Source organism: Caloenas nicobarica, chromosome 3 (genome assembly GCF_036013445.1).
Source record: "Caloenas nicobarica isolate bCalNic1 chromosome 3, bCalNic1.hap1, whole genome shotgun sequence".
Taxonomy (NCBI): Eukaryota; Metazoa; Chordata; class Aves; order Columbiformes; family Columbidae; genus Caloenas; species Caloenas nicobarica.
Window position 1 is genome coordinate 71,996,451 of NC_088247.1, and position 24,435 is coordinate 72,020,885.

Here is a 24,435-nt window from a genome sequence, read left to right on the forward strand (position 1 = left end):
GGGGATAACAAAGAGAACAAAGACATAACCAACTTCAGAAAACCACGCCATAGATACCAAACTTGGATCCAATATCAACCTGCAGACCAGTGAAGGGGTGTGTTAAAAAACATACAAAAGTGCCCCCAAGCAGACCATACGGTGAGGAAGGAAAAAACCCCATCAGTATCAACATCATACTCCTCCTGGTAAAGGACTCACTATGCCAGCCCATCCCAGATGGAAACCATTGGAGTCCAGGACCCAGACAGGCAAAGGAAGGTTAAACATAACACCAGTTAAGTGGGTGTTAACCAGAAAGTTTGCACATCTGTTATTTTGACTAGATATAATTTGAACTATAAGTCCTAGCGTTATTGCAAATGGACTACAGATAGTTCTTTGATTAGCTTTCTAAGATTTTGATCAGACTAAAAATAAACTTTTACTTTGCATGTACAATGAACCTGGCCTGAAATGAACATCTTTAGGAGGTAATGAGATTTTCAATGTAATAAATTGACAGAAATTTACACAATATATTCCGTAACCTGTGTGCAAGAAACCTTCTTATAATCACACAATCATTGGCTTGGCAGGATAAGATAATCAGCAGCTAAAACCATCTTGGGGAAAGTTTGTCCATAGAACTACCTCTAAAACATACCTTTTTATAACCCATTTCATCCAGTTTCTGTCATTTTTTCCAAACTTTTCTGTTTCTGTGCCTCACATTCCATTAACTTATTTACATACGCACCACTTTTACATCAGTGTCATTGCTATTTCTACTACAGTTTACCTTGCAGGTGTCTTATCAGCATGCCAAGTACCAAACCAGTCCTGGGAACTACTCTGTATGTGTTCAAATCTAATATGTGGTCACATTTTATTGTCCAGCTGCTAGTGAGCAAGAAAGTGCATTACTTAACATGGTAAAAAGCATGTCTAGAAAGGTTTTGTGCTAGGAAAGCTAGGCTGATTTTAAGCTGGGAACTCACAGAGGAAGCTGGTTTATGACTAGATTCCCTATCAGCATAGGCTGTGTATGGGTGAGGTCAAAAAGGGTCAGGAAGCTCGGTTTTGTGGTGTGCATAGTAGGGACTATGCAGTTATTTCCAAACCTAAATCTGGCTGGAGTCACCTTTACTGTGCCATTGATTCCGTCATGCACACTGTACCTTTTCATCCATCAAATATGATTACTTCTCTCATCCCAAACTTCAAACAGCTCCAAGAGGCTACAATGGTTTTAAAAGAAAGCTTCTCAACTGAAGTTGCCACAGATATTTTATTTTCCCTGAAATTATGTAACTTGCACACTAAGATGGGAAATAATCGGCCCTGCACCAGTAAATGCTGAAGATGAGCTTTCAATGTCCTATCAGGGCTAAAAATGGACATTTCGATAGAAAGAGAACATTTTATCCATTGCAATGGACTATGCAATGTCTGTGCAGAGATCTGAAAGATCATGATGTACCAGTATTTAAAGCTAGGCTACTCTCTGCAAGCCTGCTGCTGAGTTTGCCTTTTCTACCCTAAGCAGCAAGTAATGCCCTCTAGCTTTCCACCATTATGAGGTTCAAATCCCTGCATTTCGAATAGCCTTAAGTGCCACATGGCACCTGCTTTGTTCTTGTGCTCTGCAGCCACGGTTGCCCTCTTCCTTCCTCCTGCCCACTGACTCCATCCCCTTCCCTGCTGCCTTCCCTCCCTTCACAGTCTCACCAGCTCCGCTACCCCTCTTGACCTCACGCTTCCTCTTTACTCCATCTGACATATGGCCAAGCACAGGCCCCTTTTGCTATCACCATTTCTGCTTCTTGGACCCTTATGTTTGTCCCATGTCACCCCAAGGCTAATTCCCTTTCTTCACCCTTCCTTCGTCTTTCTGGAGCTTGCACTATATCTCTGACAGGTCACGATCCTTCCCATCAGTTCTTGGCTGTCATAGCCACTTCATGGCCACTGTCATGGCCTCTGTATCGGACTCCACCTTTCTTTCTGAGGGATCTCCTTCTCCAAGGCTTCCCAAATCAGTGTCAGGCTCTGAGGGCACCACCAGACCTTGCATTCCCAGCCCAGTCCCCTGGGAATCCCCTCACTCTGCTCATGGCCCAGAACCCCATGTCAGCCCCTGGGGCCACCAGCCTCTGCCTCAGTGACACTGCAGCAGGGCCTGTCTCCAGCTCCCCACAGCCCTGCCCAGCCATGAGCCCACCTGTGGGCCCACTTTCCACAATTTTGGCCCACCCCTGTCCTCAGGGGGTTGCCAGGCCCTGCCCTGACAGACCCATGGAGAGTCCCCAGGGAACAGATAGTTCTTGCAGTGCCCTGGCACATAGGCCATCAAGCAGGCCGCTTTGAGTGGTATTGCAACTCTTCCTGCTCTCCCTGTTGCCATCAACTTCTGTCTACTCAGTTTTTTCACAACAACACACCTTTTTGGCTTTTCTTCCAGCTCTTTCACACTCCTCATGCTCCACCATATTCATCTCTATCATGCTGACATAGGCCTAAACCCGCCTGCAGTGCTTCGTCTCATACTGGGAACATCAGAGATGTGCAGGAATTTGCAGAAATGTGAAGACAACAGAAAGTCCTTTCACTACTGTAGCCACTAGAGGCTACAGTAAACCCTGCATTTTTCCTGTAGAAAATATTTTCCTGAGACCACGTATCCTGCACCAGTTCTGGAGAGAAACAGTTTGGTGGCTGTGTGTCTGGTTGATGCCGAAATCCAAGCAGCAGGAGCTGTGACAATAAAACTGTTTCTAAAATAAGTGATATGGAAAGGATCCAGACAGGAGTCAAACTGCAGGATTTGAAGACAACCCTGGAAGTGTGTTATTCCTACCTTGAAACAGATGATGGTCAAAGATAAAATGATCCTTCTCACTGCCTCAACAAGCAGTAAAATAATAGCAAGTCAACTCTGACACGCAGGGTTGTGCACCTAGGAGGGTAGAGCTAAACAGAACAAAAAGGCCGAAAGAACAGGTGGATAAATTAATCTCAGTGTGAGAGGGATTAAAACAGTCCCCCACACGCTTCTCTCCATGTATGCGCCACAAATGTTTTCTATGCATTGTACAGGAGTTTTGTATGCAGGACAGCTTCGTAGTGATGCTGCTCTGATTAAACCAACATCTCACCAGCGCCTGGGTTTGCCTTGGTCAAGCTACCTCTCAGTTTTCTCGCCTGGTTATGGAAAAGTGAAGGAAAATATTTCTTCAATGGCACATCTCCACCTAGTGGAGAAGTTTAATTAGTGCAGCTCTCTTAGTTTTTTAAGCGGAAAAGGCGGGTAAATCAATTAACTTCAGCTTGAATTGGAGTCTAAACGAATTTTTGGCAGTCTGTGGTCTTGTCTATACTGGGGAACCGATTTTCATAGCTGAAAGAGTTATTCTGGTACTATCGTTTAGCTATTCTGGAACAGCTCTTTGAGAGTACAGGAAATTTTTCAGGAACAGCAAAGATGTTCACATTACACTGGAAAAGCAAAAGTAGTCAACTTTCCTAAATTAACAGGCCTAATTAGGTGCAGTTCATGTGTTGAGATTCTGGACTAGATGGACAAAGTGCTCCTGTTATCATCAGAAAAAGCTAAGACAATATGCAAATATTTTAAATAAACCACTTCTTACGGTATACTGACTTTTCCTGGCACACCTTTATCTCTGCCTTAGAGCACGGAAATTATATAGACTCTAACTTCCAGAGAGCCAATATTGTTGAACTCATTTGTAAGGTGCCTTGTTGACTTTTAGTACTCTAGGTAAAACTCCAGGCATAAATAGCTTAATGGCTACAGGCCTCACTGTTCATGTTCAAATATATTCAAGTTCTATCTCTACTTAATTCAGGTAAGACATTTGGTCTTGGTCTCTTACTTTAGCAAGCTACGGGCGAGTTCAAGTATCTCTCAGTGTCTTTGTTCAAGTTGTTTCGTTTTTACATAACTGTGAATGGGAGCTGGAAGACTGTTATAAGGCTACTGCAAACAAAAAGAGATTGTTCTTCACAGAGGGTAGTTTAGCTGCAAATCTTGTCATGGAGTAGTGTGAATGCTAGAAGTGCATATATATATTTCTCCAAGAAACAGGGTTGCACAAATTCATGGGATGAAAATTTGCTGAGAAGTGCTAAACACAAAATACCACATCTGAATCACAAATCACTAGAGGATGGGAAAGTAAATGGATTTTGAATCACATACAGTACACATGTTCCAGGGCACTGGAAGTAGATGCCCCGATTATGAGGACACAGGCTGTTTAATTCTGGCTTAATGAGCGTTAGCTCTTCTTATAAAGCAGAAGAACTTTACTAAGAAAAGTTAAAGAGAAGAATCTCTGCACACGTCATAACCTAGTGCAGTGTCTCCAAAGTATGGCAAATGACCTGCCTCAAGGTAGCAGATGGCAAAAGTTCCCAGTAGGCCCCCAGCTCCTTCCTGGTCTCTACGTTCAAAGAGTGAGATGCCCCAAAAGCCAGGCTCAGGCAGAGCCTGCCTGCAGGCACAGACAGGAACTGGGCCTGCCTTGCTGAGAGCTGGCCAGACGCAAGTCTCCATCAGTATCTGCCCACAATCCTGCATCTGCCATGCTGGATTGTGTGGGGCTCAGGGTTTGACTTTCCTTTTAGTTTCAAACATGCCAGACATCTGAGTATCAGTTTTCTGCTTTCCAGGAGAGCACCCTGAGCATCAAGCTGTGAGATGTTTAGAGGGTACCTCTCCTCTTCCTTGCGCTCTTTTCTTTTTTCTTTTTTTTGAAAGACTATGAGCTATTTGCCATGGAGAGCAGGAATGCTTGAATCTCAAACAAAGAGAAATGCCAGGAGAGTAAAGCTATTTTCTGTCCAGGTCTATAGCTACAACAGCTACAAAATTATAGAGCAGCCTAGAATAATTATAATCTAAAAGCTTCCAGCCTAGGCAATCTATTTTTTATTTCTCTAAGCTAAAACATAAATTATGAACAGCATTTTCTGCAAAAGTTGTATAAAAACACTGTTATTCTGTCCAAACCTACATGATTTCCTGACTGATGCACTGAATATAAACTGAAAGGCAGCGAGACTACAGAAAGCCTTTCAAAAGTGTTCATACTGAATAGAGACAACCCCAAAAGCCCATAGGGAAGGCCTTTCCTTTATCAACTGATGGCAGAGGCCTGTGTGTTCCTGACAGAATTCAGCTACTCTATCAATCAAAGCGACCGAAATCCACTGCAAAGCCAATTCGGCAACTCCAGTGGCTGGAGTAATTCAGCATGAATATAATTGCTTTTACTTAGGATTATAATTAGGACCCATTTGACAAATGTCGCTTTAGCTGGGCCAGGGATAATGATCAGGCTGTAATGAGTTGTGGGTTCCCTACCTTCTGGGCCATGGCTCCCTGCATGCTGAGGAGAGAGCTGCATTCCCCTTCATGGTATTCTTCTTTACATTCACGGCAGAACACAAACTGGAAAACAAACCAAAGCACAGAAGTCATAAAAACACATTAGGGATATAGACAGCAGGTTACAATCATGAAGAGTCATACAGCAGATGATCTCTTGCCCTTCTCATCCCATTAAATTCCCATAATCCTCCTAATTGTGCATCTTATTATACACTCTGATCATTAACACAACAATTTTGCTGCTATTATTATACATTTCATTGGTGAAGTAACATAAATGTCATTATTAAAAATGAGATTTTGCTACATGGTCCATTTAGGGACAGAAAGTCATACTATATACTTCTGGACCTGTTTCTCCTCCAATGAAATCTGATTATACAAGAAGGGTGCTGGATAAAACAAGCAGTTCCATTTTATAGTGTTTACTAATGGAAATAGTCTGTTCATAGTTCTGAATCAAATGCGTTCTCTATGTAAAACTATTGCTGACTTTACTAGGGGATGATCACTTTTCTATAGGTCATATGAAATACCATTTTCTAGAAAATTATATCCTTGCCATGGACAGTTTAAAAAAAACATAGAAAGAACACAATGATAGGTTAGTTAACACAGGGTTTAAGGGACTACCTCTATACTCTTATGGCTTTTCCAACAATTGTTCTCGTTTTATCTTCCTTAAATTACATTGTTCTTTACATAAGGCTTCATTCAAAAGTAATGTCTTTTGCAGATGAGTAAGACAATTGCCTCTACCTCAGTCTAAGCTGCCTCTGCCACCTAAAGTGGTTCATAAGTATCAAGTCTGATGCCTTTTTTTAAACTCTAAAATGAAGATATCTGTCTTGACATGCATCAAAATCTTTGACCCATCAAGGCTGCATTAAATCACATGTCCTTGCAGGTAAGGGGGAAAGTCAATAATGTAAAATGGGTTTCTCTCATGCTGTTTTAAAGCTATGCTGTCTTGACACAACTCGAAACTCTGAAAGATCTCTCAGGGGTAAGGCATTCTGACTGGCTTTGTAAGCAAGACTGATAAACCAGCCTTGATTTTTAGATACAGAGCTGCATTCACATGTAATGAATAAAGGATATCAGGAAGACATGACACTTGAACATTTGTCTGCTACAAATTCCAGCTTTTGCAATTTCATTTTGAAATCTTTCAAGCTGTATTGTCACTTTTCTAAGAAGCACTGAAAATCATATTTCATTGTCATGCTAAAGGAACGGCACTTTTATGAAAAGAAGCATTGTGCAAGTCCAAAAGGGTTGATCCTGTTATTCAGAGAGTCGGGGAAATTTAGAGCAGAGGAGTAGAGTGAGTGTTCTAAATTCCACAGATATCAGACCTAATCACTTTGTTTGCTTTCTTGTCATCTCTCTCCACTATTTTGTCAATGATTTCAAATGTTTTATTTTACCGTAACTAACACTGATCTGTTAATTCACTTGTGCCTGTTAGCAAACAGCTTTACAATGGAGGCACTTTGGAAGTTATGTTGCATGAGAGGCTGCATTATTGTAATAGAGCATCACTTCAACACAACAGTTTGCACTGCATTAGCGGTCGAAAGTTTCAGCCGTGTTGAACACTGCTCAAACACATATAACGGGGTACTCTCTGTCTGGATACTGAATATCTCAAAGACTTGTTATCCGTTAACAATCAAGGTTATGGCCAGGTTTAGCTGCATTTCCTACTGTGTCCGCTATTCTCTTTTTCCTTTGTGAGTTATTTCCTTAGGAACACATCTGGCTGAAAACATTTGTCTGAAAGGGTTTTGTGTACAGTTACTTTATCACTGCCTTATCACACAATGCCTCAGATTGCTTTCCTCACTCCAGTCTCTCTCACTTTTCCCATGCAAGTGCAATTTTAAACCTTTCATAAACATTGAAAAGCGGGAAATACTCAAGAAAGAAAGAAAACCCAGGGCATATATTTTGAAGACATTCTGTCTGCCTCACAGTATAGTTTATGTGGCATTGCTGTTTATTATAGTAATAAAATTCATAAACTCATACTGTATTATTTAAAGATGTGAAATGCATTTTCTTATAATAGAGGCTGCTTTCTATATTTACCTTGAAAATAAAAAATCATCAGAATCAACATTACCAGTGTTTTCCCCATAGGTTTGCTGTACTGGAAACATGCACGAGAGTATAACTGGGCCTTTCACTAACAATTGTATATCCTGCGAGTGAGTCTGTAAGTGAACCTGCCACATCCTTGTAATGAAACAAAGTCTGATTTTTTTTTTTGTGAGACAGGATACTCTTTTCACATCTTATTAGATAATGGATGAGATGTAAAATCAGTTCTGTGGCAAAAGAACACCCTGGAGGCTGATCGGTTTGTCAGAATAAATAGGCATCTCCCAACAGAAATGCATTAAGCACTCCCTTTTTATGGCCAAGCATGCATCATAAAGAAAAGGCATGTCACTTACAACAAAGAGCAGTTTGTGATACTTTTATTCATTTTTTACATTCAGGCATGAAAAATATAATAAAGTTTCAGTAATAAAATAGAGCAACTGCAAAAATGCTGTCAGTTAACTTGTATTTTGTGGCTTCATTAATATTAATACAGCTATTTTGCCCTTGGAAAGAAAAGGATTTAAGTTGTTCAGTCAGGATTTAATACTTTTGCATAAATTCAACATTAGTAAGTGTTTAAAATTACTATAAGTAGTGTAATTACTAATAATACTCACACTTTCTTCCCCTTTATTTGCCAAAAAAAGACTGGCAGATCACTGTGATAATATAAACAGCACATAAACTTCATATGTCTCTGTGTATTTAGTGCTTACTGTTGTTACCCTTGAAAGATTCTTCAGTTGGAAAACAACCCAACACAAAGAATAAATCCCAAAGGTCCCAAACCTACCCTCTAGGTTTATGCATTAAAAAGAGGATTAGCAGGGAAATCCATAAAGCACTTAAGGGATTTAGGCACTGGAAATTAATATAACCTGTGTGTGTGCTATTACAGGCTTTTGAATATCTGTAAAATGTATGAGATAGGCCTAAGCAGAAGCCCTGAATCCCAGTGACCTCAGAATAGGAGGTATTAAAAACCTCAACAGGAATCTAGTTCCTGTTTTTACAGTCCTCTTGTATTTACGATCATTCAAACAAAAGGTAAAAGCAGACCAAACTCTGGTCAGCTCTATGGAATTCAAACCCCACAGCAGACATCTGCAGTGCCAAGAATGGCACTGAATAAAAACTAGGATGGTGAAACAGAGCTGTAGTCTCATTCATTCCTGACTGGGCCATTTGTATTGTTGTACGTGTTTTAAGTTTGGAGGTGGGAGTAGAGTGTAACTCTTTCTTTGGATGAAAGGAAAAGGAGTTTGTCATTTATATGCTCTGCTGGTTGGTTTTCTTTGGAAACAAGATTTTGCCATTTCCTATTTCACAACATTTCAAAGATCTGCTTTGCCTTGGTTTAAGCACCACAGCTCATTCTCTCTGTCTTACCTACTGCAAATGCCTTTTCTGTGGTCTCTGTAATATCTTCCTATAGTGCTTATAAAATATTACTGCTAAAATTATCTTTCTTCCAACTTCAATACAATACTCTCATTCTTGAAAGCTTCAAGTTTGAACTCCCTAGGGTTGTTTTAAAATTACTCCTCAACTCAGATATTCCTTTTCTTTTTCACCCTTACCTCCTACCCCACGTACACGCAGCTGAACGAATGCAAAGTTGCAGTGAGGTAGTCACAGCCAAGGTTTAATCTGCAGCACCATAGGTGCACTGCTAGGGACTTATGTGTGAGCTAACAACTCAAGCACATACCCAGATTTCTTACCAGGCTTCTGCAATCCGTATTGAAATCTGGACTGCCACGTCTTTGCTCCTACAGTTATCACTGCCAGCAAGACTGGAGATGAACTATGTATGATACATGCTTTGGCCAAAGTGTGTCTTCCGAAACAGACACTCACATCCAGATTAAAGATAACAGGTGAAGAAAGATGCACTCATACCTCTGGTATAGTGTTTTAATGGCCCTTCAAAATTACTGCTAAAAATTGCATCTAATGTCTACTTTGACTCTTTCTGGTTTCAGCTTCCAGCCGCTGCTTTCTGCTTTGCGTTTCTCTGCTAAAATAAGGAGTCTTTCAGTATCCTACATTTTCTTCCCATGAAGATATTTATGTGCTGTAATCAAGATACCTCTGAATCTTCTTTAACCTAAAAGAGAACCTCTTGAATTTCTCACTGCTTAAGACATTTCTCTCCCTCTCTCTCCCAGCCTCAAATCATACTCATGGCACTTTTCTGGGGATTGTCTTGGTTTTGTCATTAATTATATTTGACTAATCTTCATATAATTGCTGTGCTGTATCAGCAGAGTCTTTATATTTACTTCTGGATCACTGTCAAGTACTGAATCAAGACAAGTTTGCTGTCAGTTCCTGTTGAATGCTGCCAGCAATACCCTGCTGCACATGGATTCTTCACAGAAAACATTACTTTCTGTGATTTGCCCGTTCTTAATCCATACAACCACAGCCCAGTGACGCATCCATATGGCATCACCTGACAGTGATGAGACGAGGCTGCTGCAAACGCCCAAACCATGTCAGCTGGAACTCAGCACCCTAAAGCCTTCTATCGATATATTATGGTGGTGATTTCCTTATCAGAACATTCTGTAGTCTGAAATCTTGCAAAAAATGAAATTGGTTTTGTGCAATTACTTTTTCTTATCAAACTTGTGAACTTATCATAGAATGAAATCAGCTTCTTTGTGTATAACCTGTTGTCATTGATAATATATTGACTTGCAGTATTATCAAAATTGCTTTGTCTTCTCTTTTTTTCTTTGATCTTCATTCAGTGCTGTCTGGACTCTTCACTACAGGTAGGATTCATGAAAATTAAAGCTACTGAATAAAGACATATGACATACGGTATGAACTGTGTGGCTGTCATATGCAGGGACAGGAGTTGGACTTGATGATCCTTGTGGGTCCCTTCAAAGTCAGGACATTCTATGATTCTAAGGCAGGATCAACATCTCCATAAGTACTGGAGCTTTCTGCCAGTAGTGCAAAACTATTATGCAAGAGATGCAAAGTTTCCTCAGAACCATGACTATATGAAGAAAGAAAAATCATGGATCTTCTCACCTTCCATTTAAAATGCAGGGCTTACAGGTTTTATCTTTCCTTCTCAGTAAAACAGGTACTTCAAGAGATCAACTTTCAATGCTTCTGTTCACTCTTTCCTCTAAAATCAAGTCCAAAACCAAACCAAAAGAATGCTACATTATGATAATAATTCATGCTAAGGGTGAAATAAACCACAGCTGACAGGTGTTAATTTTATTATTTAATGAGCTGCCAGAAAATGCACATTAAGTGCTATCATAACGTGAGAAGGCTATAGAATATTCTAAAGAGCATATAAGGGAAACCAAGTATAATCTAAGATACATGTGGAACTAGATAGAATCATTTTACTGTCTGTCAAAACCAGATGTATATTACACATCAAAGCAAAATAATGTAGCATTCTAAGATACTTGCATAGCTTTGATCACTCGAGCATCGGAACATCTTGGAAATGTAAGTGAACCTCTCTTACCATATTCCCACAAAGCAGCAAAGTACTACTATTTCTGTTTTAGTGACTGGAGCCTAATTCATAGAAATCCTTGATCACAGATCTCTAAAATTTGAGGATTTTAATTAAGTTGATGTGGAACCCCAAATATCATTGAGGATCCACACCAAAGAGACTTGTCTGAGATCACATAGCAGCACTGTAAAGGAGAAGATTTCAATTTTTTAAACAGTGGGCTTCCCACTAATCATCACGGATCTTTCCTCAAAATCAATCACACTCTCTTTTCACAATGTCAAAACTCAGCCTAATAAGGGTAATCTGTAAAGTATTTCCATGTCTTTTGAACCTGACGAAGTTCAACAAGGGCAAGTGTAGGGTCCTGCACCTGGGGAGGAATAATCCCAGTTGCCAGTACAGGTTAGGGGTGGATCTGCTGGAAAGCAGCACTGCAGAGAAGGAACTGGGAGTTCTAGTGGACAACAGGTTGACCATGAGTCAATAAAACACTGGAAAGGCAAAAAATTCCTTCTCTTCAACTGTCAAAATGATCACCTGGTCAAAAAGAAAAACCTTGAAAATGTAAAATATTAAAAGGCATCAAGTTTCAATCCTAAATGAGCTTTTGTACTCAAACTATAGGCTGCTGATTGGAGGAAGGATTTATAATGAAAATATGAGCATGTCTTAAGGGAAATCAAAGCTATCAGAGAGTGACATATAGAATGACACTGCTCATTATACCCGAAATAATCTCTGTATAGTGTTTCTGTTTAGAAAAATGTAGCTTCCAATTGCACTTTCCAAAGTATAAATTATAATGTTATACTGAGTGATACATACCTACCTTTTTTATTTTTTGGGGGTTTTTTTTTGGTTTTTGGTTTTTTTGGTTTGTTTTTTTTTTTAAGAAAAGCCTCCAGATCCCAAATTTCACTGGAGAAGGTTTTACCATATAGCATATCTTCTGAGTAAGAGAGTGGTCTGATTCTTGGCCAGAGTTTAAATCTCAATAAACACAGACTAAGCCTTTTTAACTTTGAAACTCTGTACTTTGTTACTTATTTCCAATCCAAGTCAATTAAACTCCCCCTCCACCACTTCCCAAATGTCACAGTCCTTGTCATGCCACTGCTGTGAGCCACACATCTTTGGTACTGGACTGACTTTGCCTCTGGCACTTCGTTATATCCAGCACAAAGTGTGAGACCATTGGCCACACTCCCCATCTTGTGGTATTTCTTGTGCTTACAGCAAGAACCTTTAAAAGCAGAATATTTACCATTTGCAGTAGCTATGTTTACTTAGGATTTGTGGCTTTGCCAATTGTCAGCTATAGGAAAACCTGCAAATACTACAATGAAGATAAATGCCACAGTAGAAAAAGTAGCCATTTTTAATGACACTGGTTTTATCAGATACAATGCAATTGCAAAGCATGGTAGCACTTGCAAAGCAATTTTGGTCTTTTTCCTTATAATAAAGCACACACGTTTACTATGCATATTTCATCTAAAATCCAGCTTTTGTGAGAAGCACAGCATTCTGTCAAAACATGGTGTCAAAAATATAGCTGCAGTCTCTGTGCAGCTTTTGCAATCTAAAGGCAATTTGCCATCAATACTATAAGAGACAATTTTCTATAAACATTAAAAGCTTTAAGTGTAGGACTGCATCAAAACATCTTAGAGATATCAATGTTTTTCTTTTGAATCTGAAACAGAAAGTCTCTCTCTTGACTTCTGCGAAACAATCCACGGGCTCCTTCCCTAAGATCTAGATGATGACGTGTATATCCCAAAGCTCTTCAGTGAGTGCTGATAAGTTTGTGTGCCAGGCAAACAGACTCAGAAGTATCAGTAAAATGGGCAGCATAAGCTCAGAGAACCTGTCCCAGACCTCATCAAATCTCATTTGCTGATTTATGTGGATGGGCAACCTTACTTTTTCTTTCCAGCCCCCTTCTGCATTGCCTTGTGGGCCAAGTGCTACAAGGGACAGAACAGAAGAAAGAAGCTGAGGGGAACCCAGGCACTTCTCTCAGATGAAAGGACTTCAGGCCCCTGCAGGAGAAGCGATAATTCTCTTTCCAGATTCCTCTACCCTGTACCTACACACAAGACTATTGCACAATCTTGTTCATTAGCTGCTGCCACAACTCTGACCCCTCCTTCAGGACTGTCTATCACAGTCAGGAATCTTCCTCCACTCTTAATTCCTGCATACTCCTTCTCCCTGCCTTCTCATTCCTACACAACAGTAGTCTATTCCCTTTCCTTCTTCTTCCGGTGGCAACACTGAATTTCACTTGCAGCTTACACTGCTGAGAAGCTTTAAGGTGGCCCTGCTGGAAGTCCTAGAGTCATGTCAGTCATCTGGAGCTAATGCAGCTCTAGCATGTTTGGGACCTGGACTAGTGTCTGCAGGATGCTGTGTTCTGCTGGTAGATGTTTCAGCACTGCTGGGAGCTGGCTTGCGGATGCAGAACTACAGAGATCCCTTACTTCACTGTGTAGTACAGACATGACAAAGAAATTTAATTCGGCATTAGGTTCTTGCTGGCACCACTGGAGAGAAAAAGCAGTTGTATGTTGGCTTAATTTTGTTCCCATTTAAGTAACTCTAGTAAGTGATACAGACACCTAACCACATCTATCTAGTGTATAATTTTGAGCAATTTTATGCCTGGATGGCTAACAAAATGCAAAGTGGATGCATGTAAACTTAAGATTTCTACTTATAATTTCCATAATAAATTACATAGTATTTATATGAGGAAACATTGAAAAAAAATCAATATTATTGCCACCTTATAATTTAATGGAATCTACTAGAAACTAAATGCAGGGATAAGGGGATTGATAATTTATGAATATGAGGAGAGTTTTTAAAGCAGTCAAATATGTAAAACGTATCTAAACTGTGATTTTTAAAAAGCTTTTTGTAATCTGGTGGATATTAATCTCTACATTTTGAGTATCTCACAAAAGAATGTAGCATTCCAATTAAAACTGATTAAAAAAAAAAAAGGAGAACCAAACCTCTAAATACATAATCTGTATAGGAAACTGTCTCTCTCCCACTTACAGTCATATAAATCCACTGTAACTCCAGTGGAACAATACAGTATTTACCCTAGAACAGATGAAGTCAGAGTGTGAGTCATGCTGTAAAGAAAAAAAAAGCTAGCATGTATGTTGTCACCACTAAAATGGATACAAAGAAGAATAAAAAGTAAAATTTTATATGGAAGGAAACATTATTTTTAAGGAACTAGGATGTAAAGAGTGGAAATGATAGTTATTTTGAGATGCCTTTAGAAAGTGTGAGACAAAGCATTTTACAAGTATAACAGTGTATCTTTTGAAAATATTCTTCCTGCAGAAGATGCATCACTACATGTGTGACATTAAAAGTTGGGTTTTTTGCAACAAAGTGGTTGGAAGCTACATTAAAATATCAGTTTGAAAAAGATGTTTTGCTGCTGAATGCATATATCAGTTCACAAGGAATGTCATGAGGAATGAATTTTACTGCCTGTGGCTTTAGCTCCTGCTCTAGCAGCTTTGCAGTTCAATTAATATGCCCTTAAACAGTATGACAAACCTATTTCCATATGATAATACTTCTGCTATGCATGCATGCCCTGGGCATTTTAGCATCTAGCTGTGCATTTATATGTGCAAACAGACCTGCAAATCTGATGGATTCATTAACGTGGTTCTTGAAATGAACTAGTGAACACTCAGGCAATTACCCAGTACCTAATTCACGCTGAATTGCAATAGAAATCAGGCCACTCCTGTGAAGGTTTTTGTAGATATCTCTAACAGAACCAAGGCACCCACCATAGAAATTTTTATTCTGTGCCATTTGGACTGTGTTCCTGTAACCATGTACAGGAAGCACACACTTTGTTCATCTGTTTGCTGGAATTCATCTACATTTAAAAAAGCCCACCCAGCAACATTGAAAACTTCCCAGAAGATGGCAGCAGTGACACAGGAATCGATACAAGCAGGCTTTGCTAAGCTTTTGCAATTGAAAAAGATTCTAAAAAAATCATAGTCAACAGCTAAGATCCAGTTCGGGGTTACTAACAGCTGATACAGGCAAAATCAGTCCTGACAAGACAGTCTCATAAAGAAGAAACAGCGTTCAGATGCACTGAAAGACATAAAAAGGAGCAAGGGGTGCTCCTTGTTTCAAGAGCATGGCATCTTACTTCTCTTGAACCTGGTGACAGCTGAAGCCCTGTGAAAAGAACACACTTCCAAATATTATCATCTAGCAAATAAAATAGCCTCAAATATGTACCTTGGATAACTGCGGTGCTGTTTTAAGTGCTTTATTTGGTTCATGCTATCTCCTATGTGTAGCACTTGCTTTTTATAACTATCAACACACATCTAGTCTATGTGCTAGGGGAGAGCACAAAATAATGAGCAGATTTCTGTAAGTCTCCCTCTTCTAAGGAAATGCCTGGCTTCTGCACAAGGTGCCAGTGAACGTGCCTCTCCTCTTAGTGACCAGATTAAGTGAGGCATTTGCATATTTCTCTGAGAGATTTTTTTTTTTGAGGGAGGGGGGGAAGGAATGCTCTTAAGCCTCAATTCTACTTATAGTTTAAGTTTGTCTTACAAGAAATGAATCCTTTCAAATTACGGAGTAACTAATCTACAGTTGGCAAATCCAATCCATGTTCTTTTCAAAGACCAGCACCATTCATTTCTATAACTGCTTGGTTCAAATTCTGAGTGTGACTAGTAATTTACTGCAAAAAAATCCTGCATTAGATGATTCTAATTAGAGGTGTTTCTAAGCCTCAATATTGACACTGAACAACACTGAGAAACTTTGGGCAAGTTTCAAAAACAGATGAAAACTTGATGTTAAGCCTCAGTCTAAAATTAGATGTAGCCAGACCTCAGAACTCCATCAGCTCCAAGCTCTGAAGAAGGATGCATTTAGACTCAGGAACTGCAATTCCAAGCCATCTGAAAGGGGAATAAACTAAAATAAAAATCGCTTAGAAGAGAAGTGAGAAAGAAGTTGTAAGAATTTTTGAAAACCTTCATATCTAGTTATCCCGAATGGGGCATCATCTTTGCATGATGTTCTATAAACACTGCTGGAGAAAACATTGGAATAATAATGAAAATATCAAGCTTAATCTTTCAAAGAAGAAAAGCAGAAGCTTCCTGAGAAACACAGGTCTGATCAAATATCAATGATAGCTGGGCTGGTTCATGCCAGGAGTACTCTGTCACAACCCACAGCTCCCATTAGGGATCCCTCATTTTCTATACCTTCTTTTCAGTGCAAAGGCTGGTTGTGTGTTTTCAAGTGATATTCTTCTAAAACAAGAATGTTTTTTAAAGCTAACACAGTTTGTGCTAATTGTTGCACATGACTGGGTACAGAAGGACCACTCCAAGCTGGAACTGCTGCACAACATGGGACTAGATCAGACCTCTGTATAAAAAGAATTTATGCTTGACTAAAACACATCCACGAATCAGTCTTGGTTCAAAAGATCCACTTCAAGAAGACAAATCAAACATAGTGCATCTGAGTACCAGTGCTGGCAGGAGCCAAGGCTGCTTGACATCTCAGAAAAGCATGATCCAGTACCTCCAAGTACCACTGGGATACCCCTGTGCCTGCCAACATGTCACATTTTCAGAACAACTCTGAATCGGCACATTCTCTTTAAAGTTTCTGGAATTACTGATTGCAGTGCAAATGATATGCTTCTTTAGAATAAGTGTGCATGCCTGATGAACACCTCTTTTATTTACTGCTTCTAAGAAACCAAAGTGGTGGGCCTTATTGCTTGTTTTTAATAAGAAAGGGAGTTCAATAATTCATCTTATGTGATAGTTCAGTTGTGTTTTGATGATCTCTTTATATATGAAATTTCTTGATATCATGGCCAGATCCTGGGCTCACAGAAATGGGCAAGACTCCATTTTCTCCAGTGGAGCTACATTAATTTACAGCTGCTCAGGATCAGGGCCTACCTGCCTGTTTCTGACATCTAGAATATGAATTCATATGGCTGTATGGCATCAAGAGTCACTAGACAAGACTGGTACACACTGAAATATTTGTTATTTGAGACATTCTGCTGCAGTAATGCACATCCTCCTGGGCCTCCCCACTCTCATTACTCTTCCTATACGTTCTATCTCAATTCATTTTTTCTTTCCATTTCTCTGGCTACATTTACATCTTGACTCTCTTCATTGCATTCCTGAAGCAAAATTCAAGCTCCTCTCTAACCTTTTTTTTTAAAAAAATATTTTTTTCCATGCCTTTAAAAACCATGTCTTTAAAAAGACTTTAAAAAGACTCTTTTCCATGTCTTTAAAAAAAAGTGATCAAAATTTATCTTTTTTTCTTCCTCTCTCTGAATACCTTCACTTTTCTTTTGTTCATACCTGGAAGCATTACTCTTCTCACATTGCTCCTGAACATCGGAAGAGCCTCACAATCACTGTTCGAAATGAATAAAAGCAATAATATGCTTATAACAATGGTAACAATATCGCTATACCAGCACTGGTACAAACGATACTACTGTCAAACACCAAGTATATCTTCCTCGTGTCCCTTTCCTTGCTCACGAAATGCCCAGCAGCAGCCGCACCTGGAAGCCTTCCAGCTTTGAAGCCACACGACTTCAGAGTGCTCTTGGGGTAGGAACAAAAAGGTATGTGTTTGGAGACATTCACCTTTTCTGCCTCCTGAAGTATCCTTAAAGCATTCTATGCAAATGAGTCAATGGTAAGTAGGGTACCATGAGTTAAATTCTGTATTCAGGACCTGCATAAAAAGCAGATAATTAATCAAGGGGAGGCGGGGGGAATTAAACTTTGCTTTTTTCTATATATTATTCAGCTGAAACCGAGACTGAGGAAATTACCAGTGTGTGTCTAATCCCCACTACTTGAGCATACATGCCTGTGGTTCTATTCTGCTGCTAATCATGATTTTTTTGGGTTTTCTTTTTGCATAAATCAAAGAAGAAAGAAACATAGCACTGGTTCACTGATAAACAAAAATGTATCATTTGCCTTGAAATAATTATAATCTGTTGGAAAACGTTGTATTTTTTTTCTCTTTTCCCCTCAAAATTCAAATCTCCTTGCTACTGGGAATTTAATGCAAAGAAAAAAGAAAATAACCACTGTTAATGCATGACCCCACTGTATTTTTGTTCTTCGGCTTCAAAGGCAACCTGCCAGCTCACACAGAAAACAAAAAAAGGTTACTTTTCCAAACTGTATTAAAAGCACTCAACAATAATGATCCAAACCCACTACAGCTCCCAGTTGTCTTATTGCAGTATTTGGGGTCTATTACTGTAGCTGTAGCTTTTTCTTAAATAAGGATCATTAGCAAACCTTGTTTTGAGTCTTATGTTGTGTTACCTTTATGTAGTACATTTACTGCAACTGTGTGCCAGAACTGTGCGCCACAAGCTCCTTCTGACTTCAATCTGATTTTTGGATACACAGGTCAGAATTTTTCTATAAGCAGCAAAACAAAGAGAGGCAAAGCACGCCTGCTTGCACTGAAGTGGTGAAATCATGTTTGTCAAATAGAGATGGACTTTAATTTACCCCTGTAAGTTGTGATATGTGTTATTTTCCCACTGGAGAGTCAAGTGTGCATCACTTTTCTCAGCTGCTATATGAGAAAATCGTAGTTCATGAAAACCTGGTAGGTATTAATAGGAAAAGGATACAATTTGACTTACAGTTCAAGTTATCTCTATTTTCCATTAACAGAATGTGTTAGTTTTCAAATTAAAAATGGTCCCAAGCTGCAAAATTCAAGGTTTGTATCAACATTTTGTTCAATCTCATGTTCAAGGAACAAGTTGGAAATTAATCCCACGCTTAGATTCAGCTCATTTTATATAGCCTCTGCTCATGGACTCTAGTGCTTGAGGATTCAGTGTCCAGTTCCAGGAATTTGGTAAATGCTCATCACTTGTTAAGATAAGATTAGAAAGTCAGAATTTATAACTATTTGCTCTAGCTTGTCCACCATCACCATCCTGGATGCTCAAGTAACTACTCACCCATCTGCTCAGTACACACACACATGAGCAGAATTACATGACAGAACCTTTTCTAGATGAATCACATGCAAGCTTCCAAAGCATAATAACTCTACAAAATGCAAACCCACGATTTTCTGTATTTATTATAATGTATATAAATTCTCATTATGTTGGTTTTTTACACCTGACAATTGACAAGCCAACCTACAGCAAGTCTTTGTAAATCTTGTTTTATTAATGTCTTCCCTACTGAATTTTTCTCTAAAACTAGAAAATAATTTCAAATATTGGTGGTGTTCTTGGTGTTGCTACTGAGACATCTCAGCCCACTAGCAGTTCTGCACTCAAAATCTGTCCACAGTTCTACAGATTTTCAAAGGAAACTAGTGTTATGCCTGTCCCTTCCTTGACTGTGGTCTAAGTGCCTTCCCATTATGTGCATCCGATATACGATGGATGTTCATCTTAGCACTGAACTGTAGACAATGGGAGAGCTATAAACATATAGAAGTAGCAGTTCTGTTAAGACCCTGACAGTAAGCTTGTCCATCAGCCACATAAAGTGTGAGGCTTAACAAGACGTGTGGTACTCTGAGATAACGCATGCCTTGTGGGTGTTGAGAAGTATGAGGCAGAGGCGAACACTTTTAGTGACCTGCCAGGGTTATCTTACAGTAACATACACACCTTGGAATATATTATGAAATTATAAAATAGACCCAAACTCACAGAAAATTAAATATATTTTTTTAAATTTAACAACTAAACAAAAGAAATGAGGTGCATAATAATTAAATGGCCAGTAACGAGCAAATAGATTATGAAATGTTTCATTTCTGGACTGCTCACGAGAATAATAGGCAGGGTCACAGGTGAATACAATAAAATGTCACATACATTCTTCATGCTATTCAAGCACAGCAATTTCCCGAAAAGGTTTTTCATTAAAACAAAAACGAAATTAATGGAAGAAATAGTTGGGAAAGATTTTTTCTTTTTTCATGCACCTTAATATTTCTCAAGATACGCTCCTATTTATAATTCTGACTGGCACTTGGAATGCCATAGTTACTCTACTGGATCGTACCACAGCCCTGTATAGACACACATTTTGCAGCTTGTAATTTACTTCATATAGATATCTGTAACCAGAATAATCTAATGTTTCCAATAAACTGTACATCAAACAAAATTTAGTGGGTTCAAGTTTTCTAGAAAACATGGAATCCTTTTCTAAAGGATTCAAACAAACCAATAATCATCACTATTCAGTTCTTAAACAACTGTAAGTAATTTATCAATTTGCTCTGAGATCTTGCAACCCTGCATAATGCTTAGCAAGTATCAGGGACTACTCTGGATTTACAGGTATTTGTCTCTGCATTTGTGGAAAAAAGCCCGTTCACTAATATGGGATTAAATAGTAAGAGATATTAAGCCATCAGGTTGCGGGCTCTCTCTCGTAGCAACCTTTCAAAAATGCTATTAACAAGATTTCTCAAACATATTCTTTGGAAACAGAAAATCCTTCCTAATTTTGTTGGACAATAAATTACAGATAACATAGGTGGGAAATTTTAGGCCTCTTTGTCCTATTTGTAAATAAATATTGGTATTGGCTGGCATAACTCTCCAAATAGTGATTGCAGCTCAACTTTTAAAAATATCTCACTGGACAATGTGTCTTAATGTCCTTATGAAGCAGTGGGTTTCACATTAGTGAAGTACTTCACATTAAAGAGAGCGTTTCTCAGTTTTTTTCTGTGAGTAATGGTTGTATAAAAGTGTAACAGCAATACTACACATAGTAAGAATTTCTTAAAATCTTATTTTAGCTGTAAAGATACATCATAAATCCATCCCTGACATTTATGCAGTTATTTAATATGATATTATTTATTTCCTATTATATTTGCTGAAAAGTAGTATCTTGTTCAAGGACACAGGCATCTCGTTCTCTGGAGACAGGTAATATCTTTTACTGGACCAGCTGGTCAGCTAGAATACTGAGCAGGTCTGTGCGATATACATAGTCTTCTTGTGTTTGATCCAGCCCCCAGAATGTCTCCCTTTTAGGAGTTCCCCAGAATGAAATAAATTAAAAAAGCTTTTCTATGAGCATTAGCAATCAAGAAGACAGTTTTGCAGATATTTGTATAATGAGTTTGAGAGATGAAATGGATTTTCTGATGTTTAATCAGGCTTGAGCTCATCATGCAATTCAGGACATTTGAAAGGTTTCTCTCTCTCTTTCTCTTCAGTCCCACTATCTAGGCATGAAATTTGTGGAAAGATATCTGGAAACATACAGTTAAAATTGGCCCCACAAGTTACCAAGTTACTGCAGGGGTGTGAAAGATCAGCGAAGACACAGAAATGGTGCTATTGCATGAGACTTATTTCCATACGAAATCAGGATTAAAAAAATGTGAGCTCCTCTCACACTCTCTGACAGGCTACAGCTGCTGATAAAGAGGGAACAGGAACGCAGAGCAGATACATAGTGATGAACACAGGGTAAGGACTTCCAGAGCAGAGAATAGAGTGGCATGTCCCATTGTTAAATCTGCTCCTCTTTATGCTCTCTGTATCAATTTCTTTCGTGCTCCTGTAACTCTCTATCCTTTTTATCTGCTGTATGTTCTGAAAGGCAGAGAGAGATCTTTTTAAGGTCCTCAATAGGTTTTTGGTAACCTATTTTATATGATCATTAGCCTTCATTATGTTTCCATCATCTGATTTTCACATTACTTTGCTTCATTTTTTGCTCTGTGACTGTGAAAAAAGAAATGTACGTACATCCAGGTTAGCTTTTTGTACGCTAAACCCAAAAAGCACTTTCAATTACTCTCAAGGTACTGCCTTTTTTTTTTTTTTTTTCCCCGGTAAGAAAACCTCATATTTTCCAACATTTTAGTGCCTAAATATTTTTAACTTGTTGTCATTTTGGTTGTTCTGCTTTTTTCCTTTTATTTCAAGAGCAATTATACCCCGAGGCGCAGGACACAACAGGGGTTATAGCATTTTTGATGCAGTATAACCGCTGTCTTATGTAAGAAGAGCATCCCCTCCCAGGCTTTGCTTCTCTTTGTTTACCCCAGCAATACAATCCAGCATCTGATTTGCTTTCAGCACTGCAGCTGTATTTCAGTCCAAAGGCTTCAGGGACTTTTCTATAAACATCTCCCAAATCTCTCTCCCATTAAATAATCCCCAATCTGTTCTGGGAAGGTTTGGGTTTGTTGGTGGTTTTTTTTGTTTGTGGTTTTTTTTGTTTTTTTCCTGTGAGTGCTGATGCAAAAGGTAGCCGAGTAGAAGTTATTTCCTTTCAACCTTCCTACCGACTCGTGGTACGACCACAACGCAGTGCTTATGACACCACAGCTGCTTCCAAGAGAAAGAGTCTTGATGTCATGAACAAACACTAGCTCATGGACAAAAGCCATCAAGAAAAATCCAGTTATAAAGAAGAAAGCTAAAAATAAGCTCTTCCTCCTGCCATTGTTAACTAGTGGTAAACCATGAATCATCTGTGTCCATTTCATACTATGGGAGCTCATAACTTATGTAGACTCTCCCCCAGAGATAACAAAACAATAATGTTTTAAAGGTGTTTGTTTTATGGTTTTTTGACTGATCAGGCTGTGATCTGATATACTACTACACTGACTACAGCAGAAGGCATTGGCAAGTGTACATGATATAAGGGCAAACAGATTGACACATCAAAGAGCCTATTTGCCGTGCACATGAAACACATAGTAAATAAATACCTAAGGACAGAGCTTTTGAACCCTTTCCATATTATGTGTGTAACAGAGGTTACAAATACGTACTTCATTTGTAGTTGACTCTGTAGTCACTACAATATTGTGGTTTTGTTAAAATAGTTTGGAATGGAGAAAAGGAAAGCTACATTTTGCGTTGTCGTGGCTGCTGCCCTCTAGGTTCTGCTGTGCATCCATCAGAGAGCAGAAGCTTGCTTGCTGCCCTGGCACCTGTGGATGTGGGGGAAGCTGCGGGAGGATGGAGTGGGACAGAGAGTGGGACCTGGCGGCTAGGACATGAATACGGGGTGGGACTCCCCCAGGAGGCACAGGGGACTTGCTTGAAGAAGGGACCAAACCTGCAACTAAGTCCTTGTAGAAAGGAGATGAGTTCTTAAAAATCTGGGGGGCACTCTGAGGAGTTTGTTGCAGCCTATGATGCCACTAATAGTTGATGGGCTGGAAAGAAATATGAAAGTAATGGTGCACTTGTAATGACACATTGAACGATTTATCTTTCCCCAGACATTTTTATTTAGTGTCTTGGCCACCAGCTTTTCTCTGTTTAAAATTATTAATTCATTCTAGTTCAGCATACAGAATATAAATATGTATATGTATACAATGTAGAGTTGTGGGTGTACATGTGTGTATACATATATATAGAGAGAGTATATGTAGTATCTGGTTTGGTATGTTTTTAATAAAATCTACCTCCAGAGATGGAAAATTCTTTCCTGTTTTTTTAACAGGCTTATTTTTAAGGAAAAGTGGGGCAGTTCAGCTTTATGGCTCCTAGATAGTTGGAGGTCTGTAATATACAAGTAAGAATGTGTTACTGTCCAGTTAGGGTAAACGCCTATTGGGTTCAAAAGACAAGTCAATTAGGATTTTTTCCTGTAATCACCATTTTATAATGATTAATCTTCACAGTGTTTGTCTTTCAATCTCCTTATGAGAATCATGTTTAAGTAAATACGTGACTTCTATTGAGACCAAATCTAATCACTGGGGAGAGGTTTTCATATCCTCTAAACAACATGAAGCTATTTATTAAAACTAACTTAACCTCTAGGATGATGCAATCCCTTCTGGTGTGTGTTTGAGAAGGGGTTTGTGAAGGGATCGTGCAGCTTCAAGTGCAGCAAACAGAGCTGAGATTCACCTGCAAAAACCTGAGACTAAGACTCCCTGCAGCAAGTCTCACCCTGGGTCCAAAGCGTGTCTAGTTCTGTCTCCCACATAAGCTTCCCTATTTCAGTGATAGATGTCTTCAGAGATCCAAAAACTTACTGATGAGAGAGAAGTACGAGAGGAAGACTGGTGAAAAGAAAGGCTTCAGCCTCCTAACTGTGCAGACAACCTCAGCCCAACATTTATCATTCTTTCAGAAGCATAGCTGGGTTTTGCAGTAAAGGACTGCAAAAAGGTAGTACCTTCAAATGCTTTTCTATTCTACTGTTTCTATACAAAGGAACAGTGTTGGTGTGTACTTCAGGCTAGATCCAATGAAGGGTGTTCAGTGCACAGAAGTTAAATACTGCACAGAAGTTAAATACTGTAGTACTTCATGTCTTAGTATGAAATACGGAAACTT

At 39.0% G+C, this 24,435-nt stretch overlaps 1 protein-coding gene across 2 annotated transcripts in view; it reads right to left on the reverse strand.

Moving 5' to 3' along the window:
* PRKN (parkin RBR E3 ubiquitin protein ligase) overlaps positions 1–24,435 on the reverse strand; it is a 732,034-nt gene that overhangs the window by 12,832 nt on the left and 694,767 nt on the right. For both annotated transcript variants that reach the window (XM_065631599.1, XM_065631600.1), the window contains exon 10: positions 5,372–5,458. In XM_065631599.1, coding sequence (XP_065487671.1) covers positions 5,372–5,458 — 87 coding nt within the window. The remainder of the gene's footprint in view (positions 1–5,371; positions 5,459–24,435) is intronic.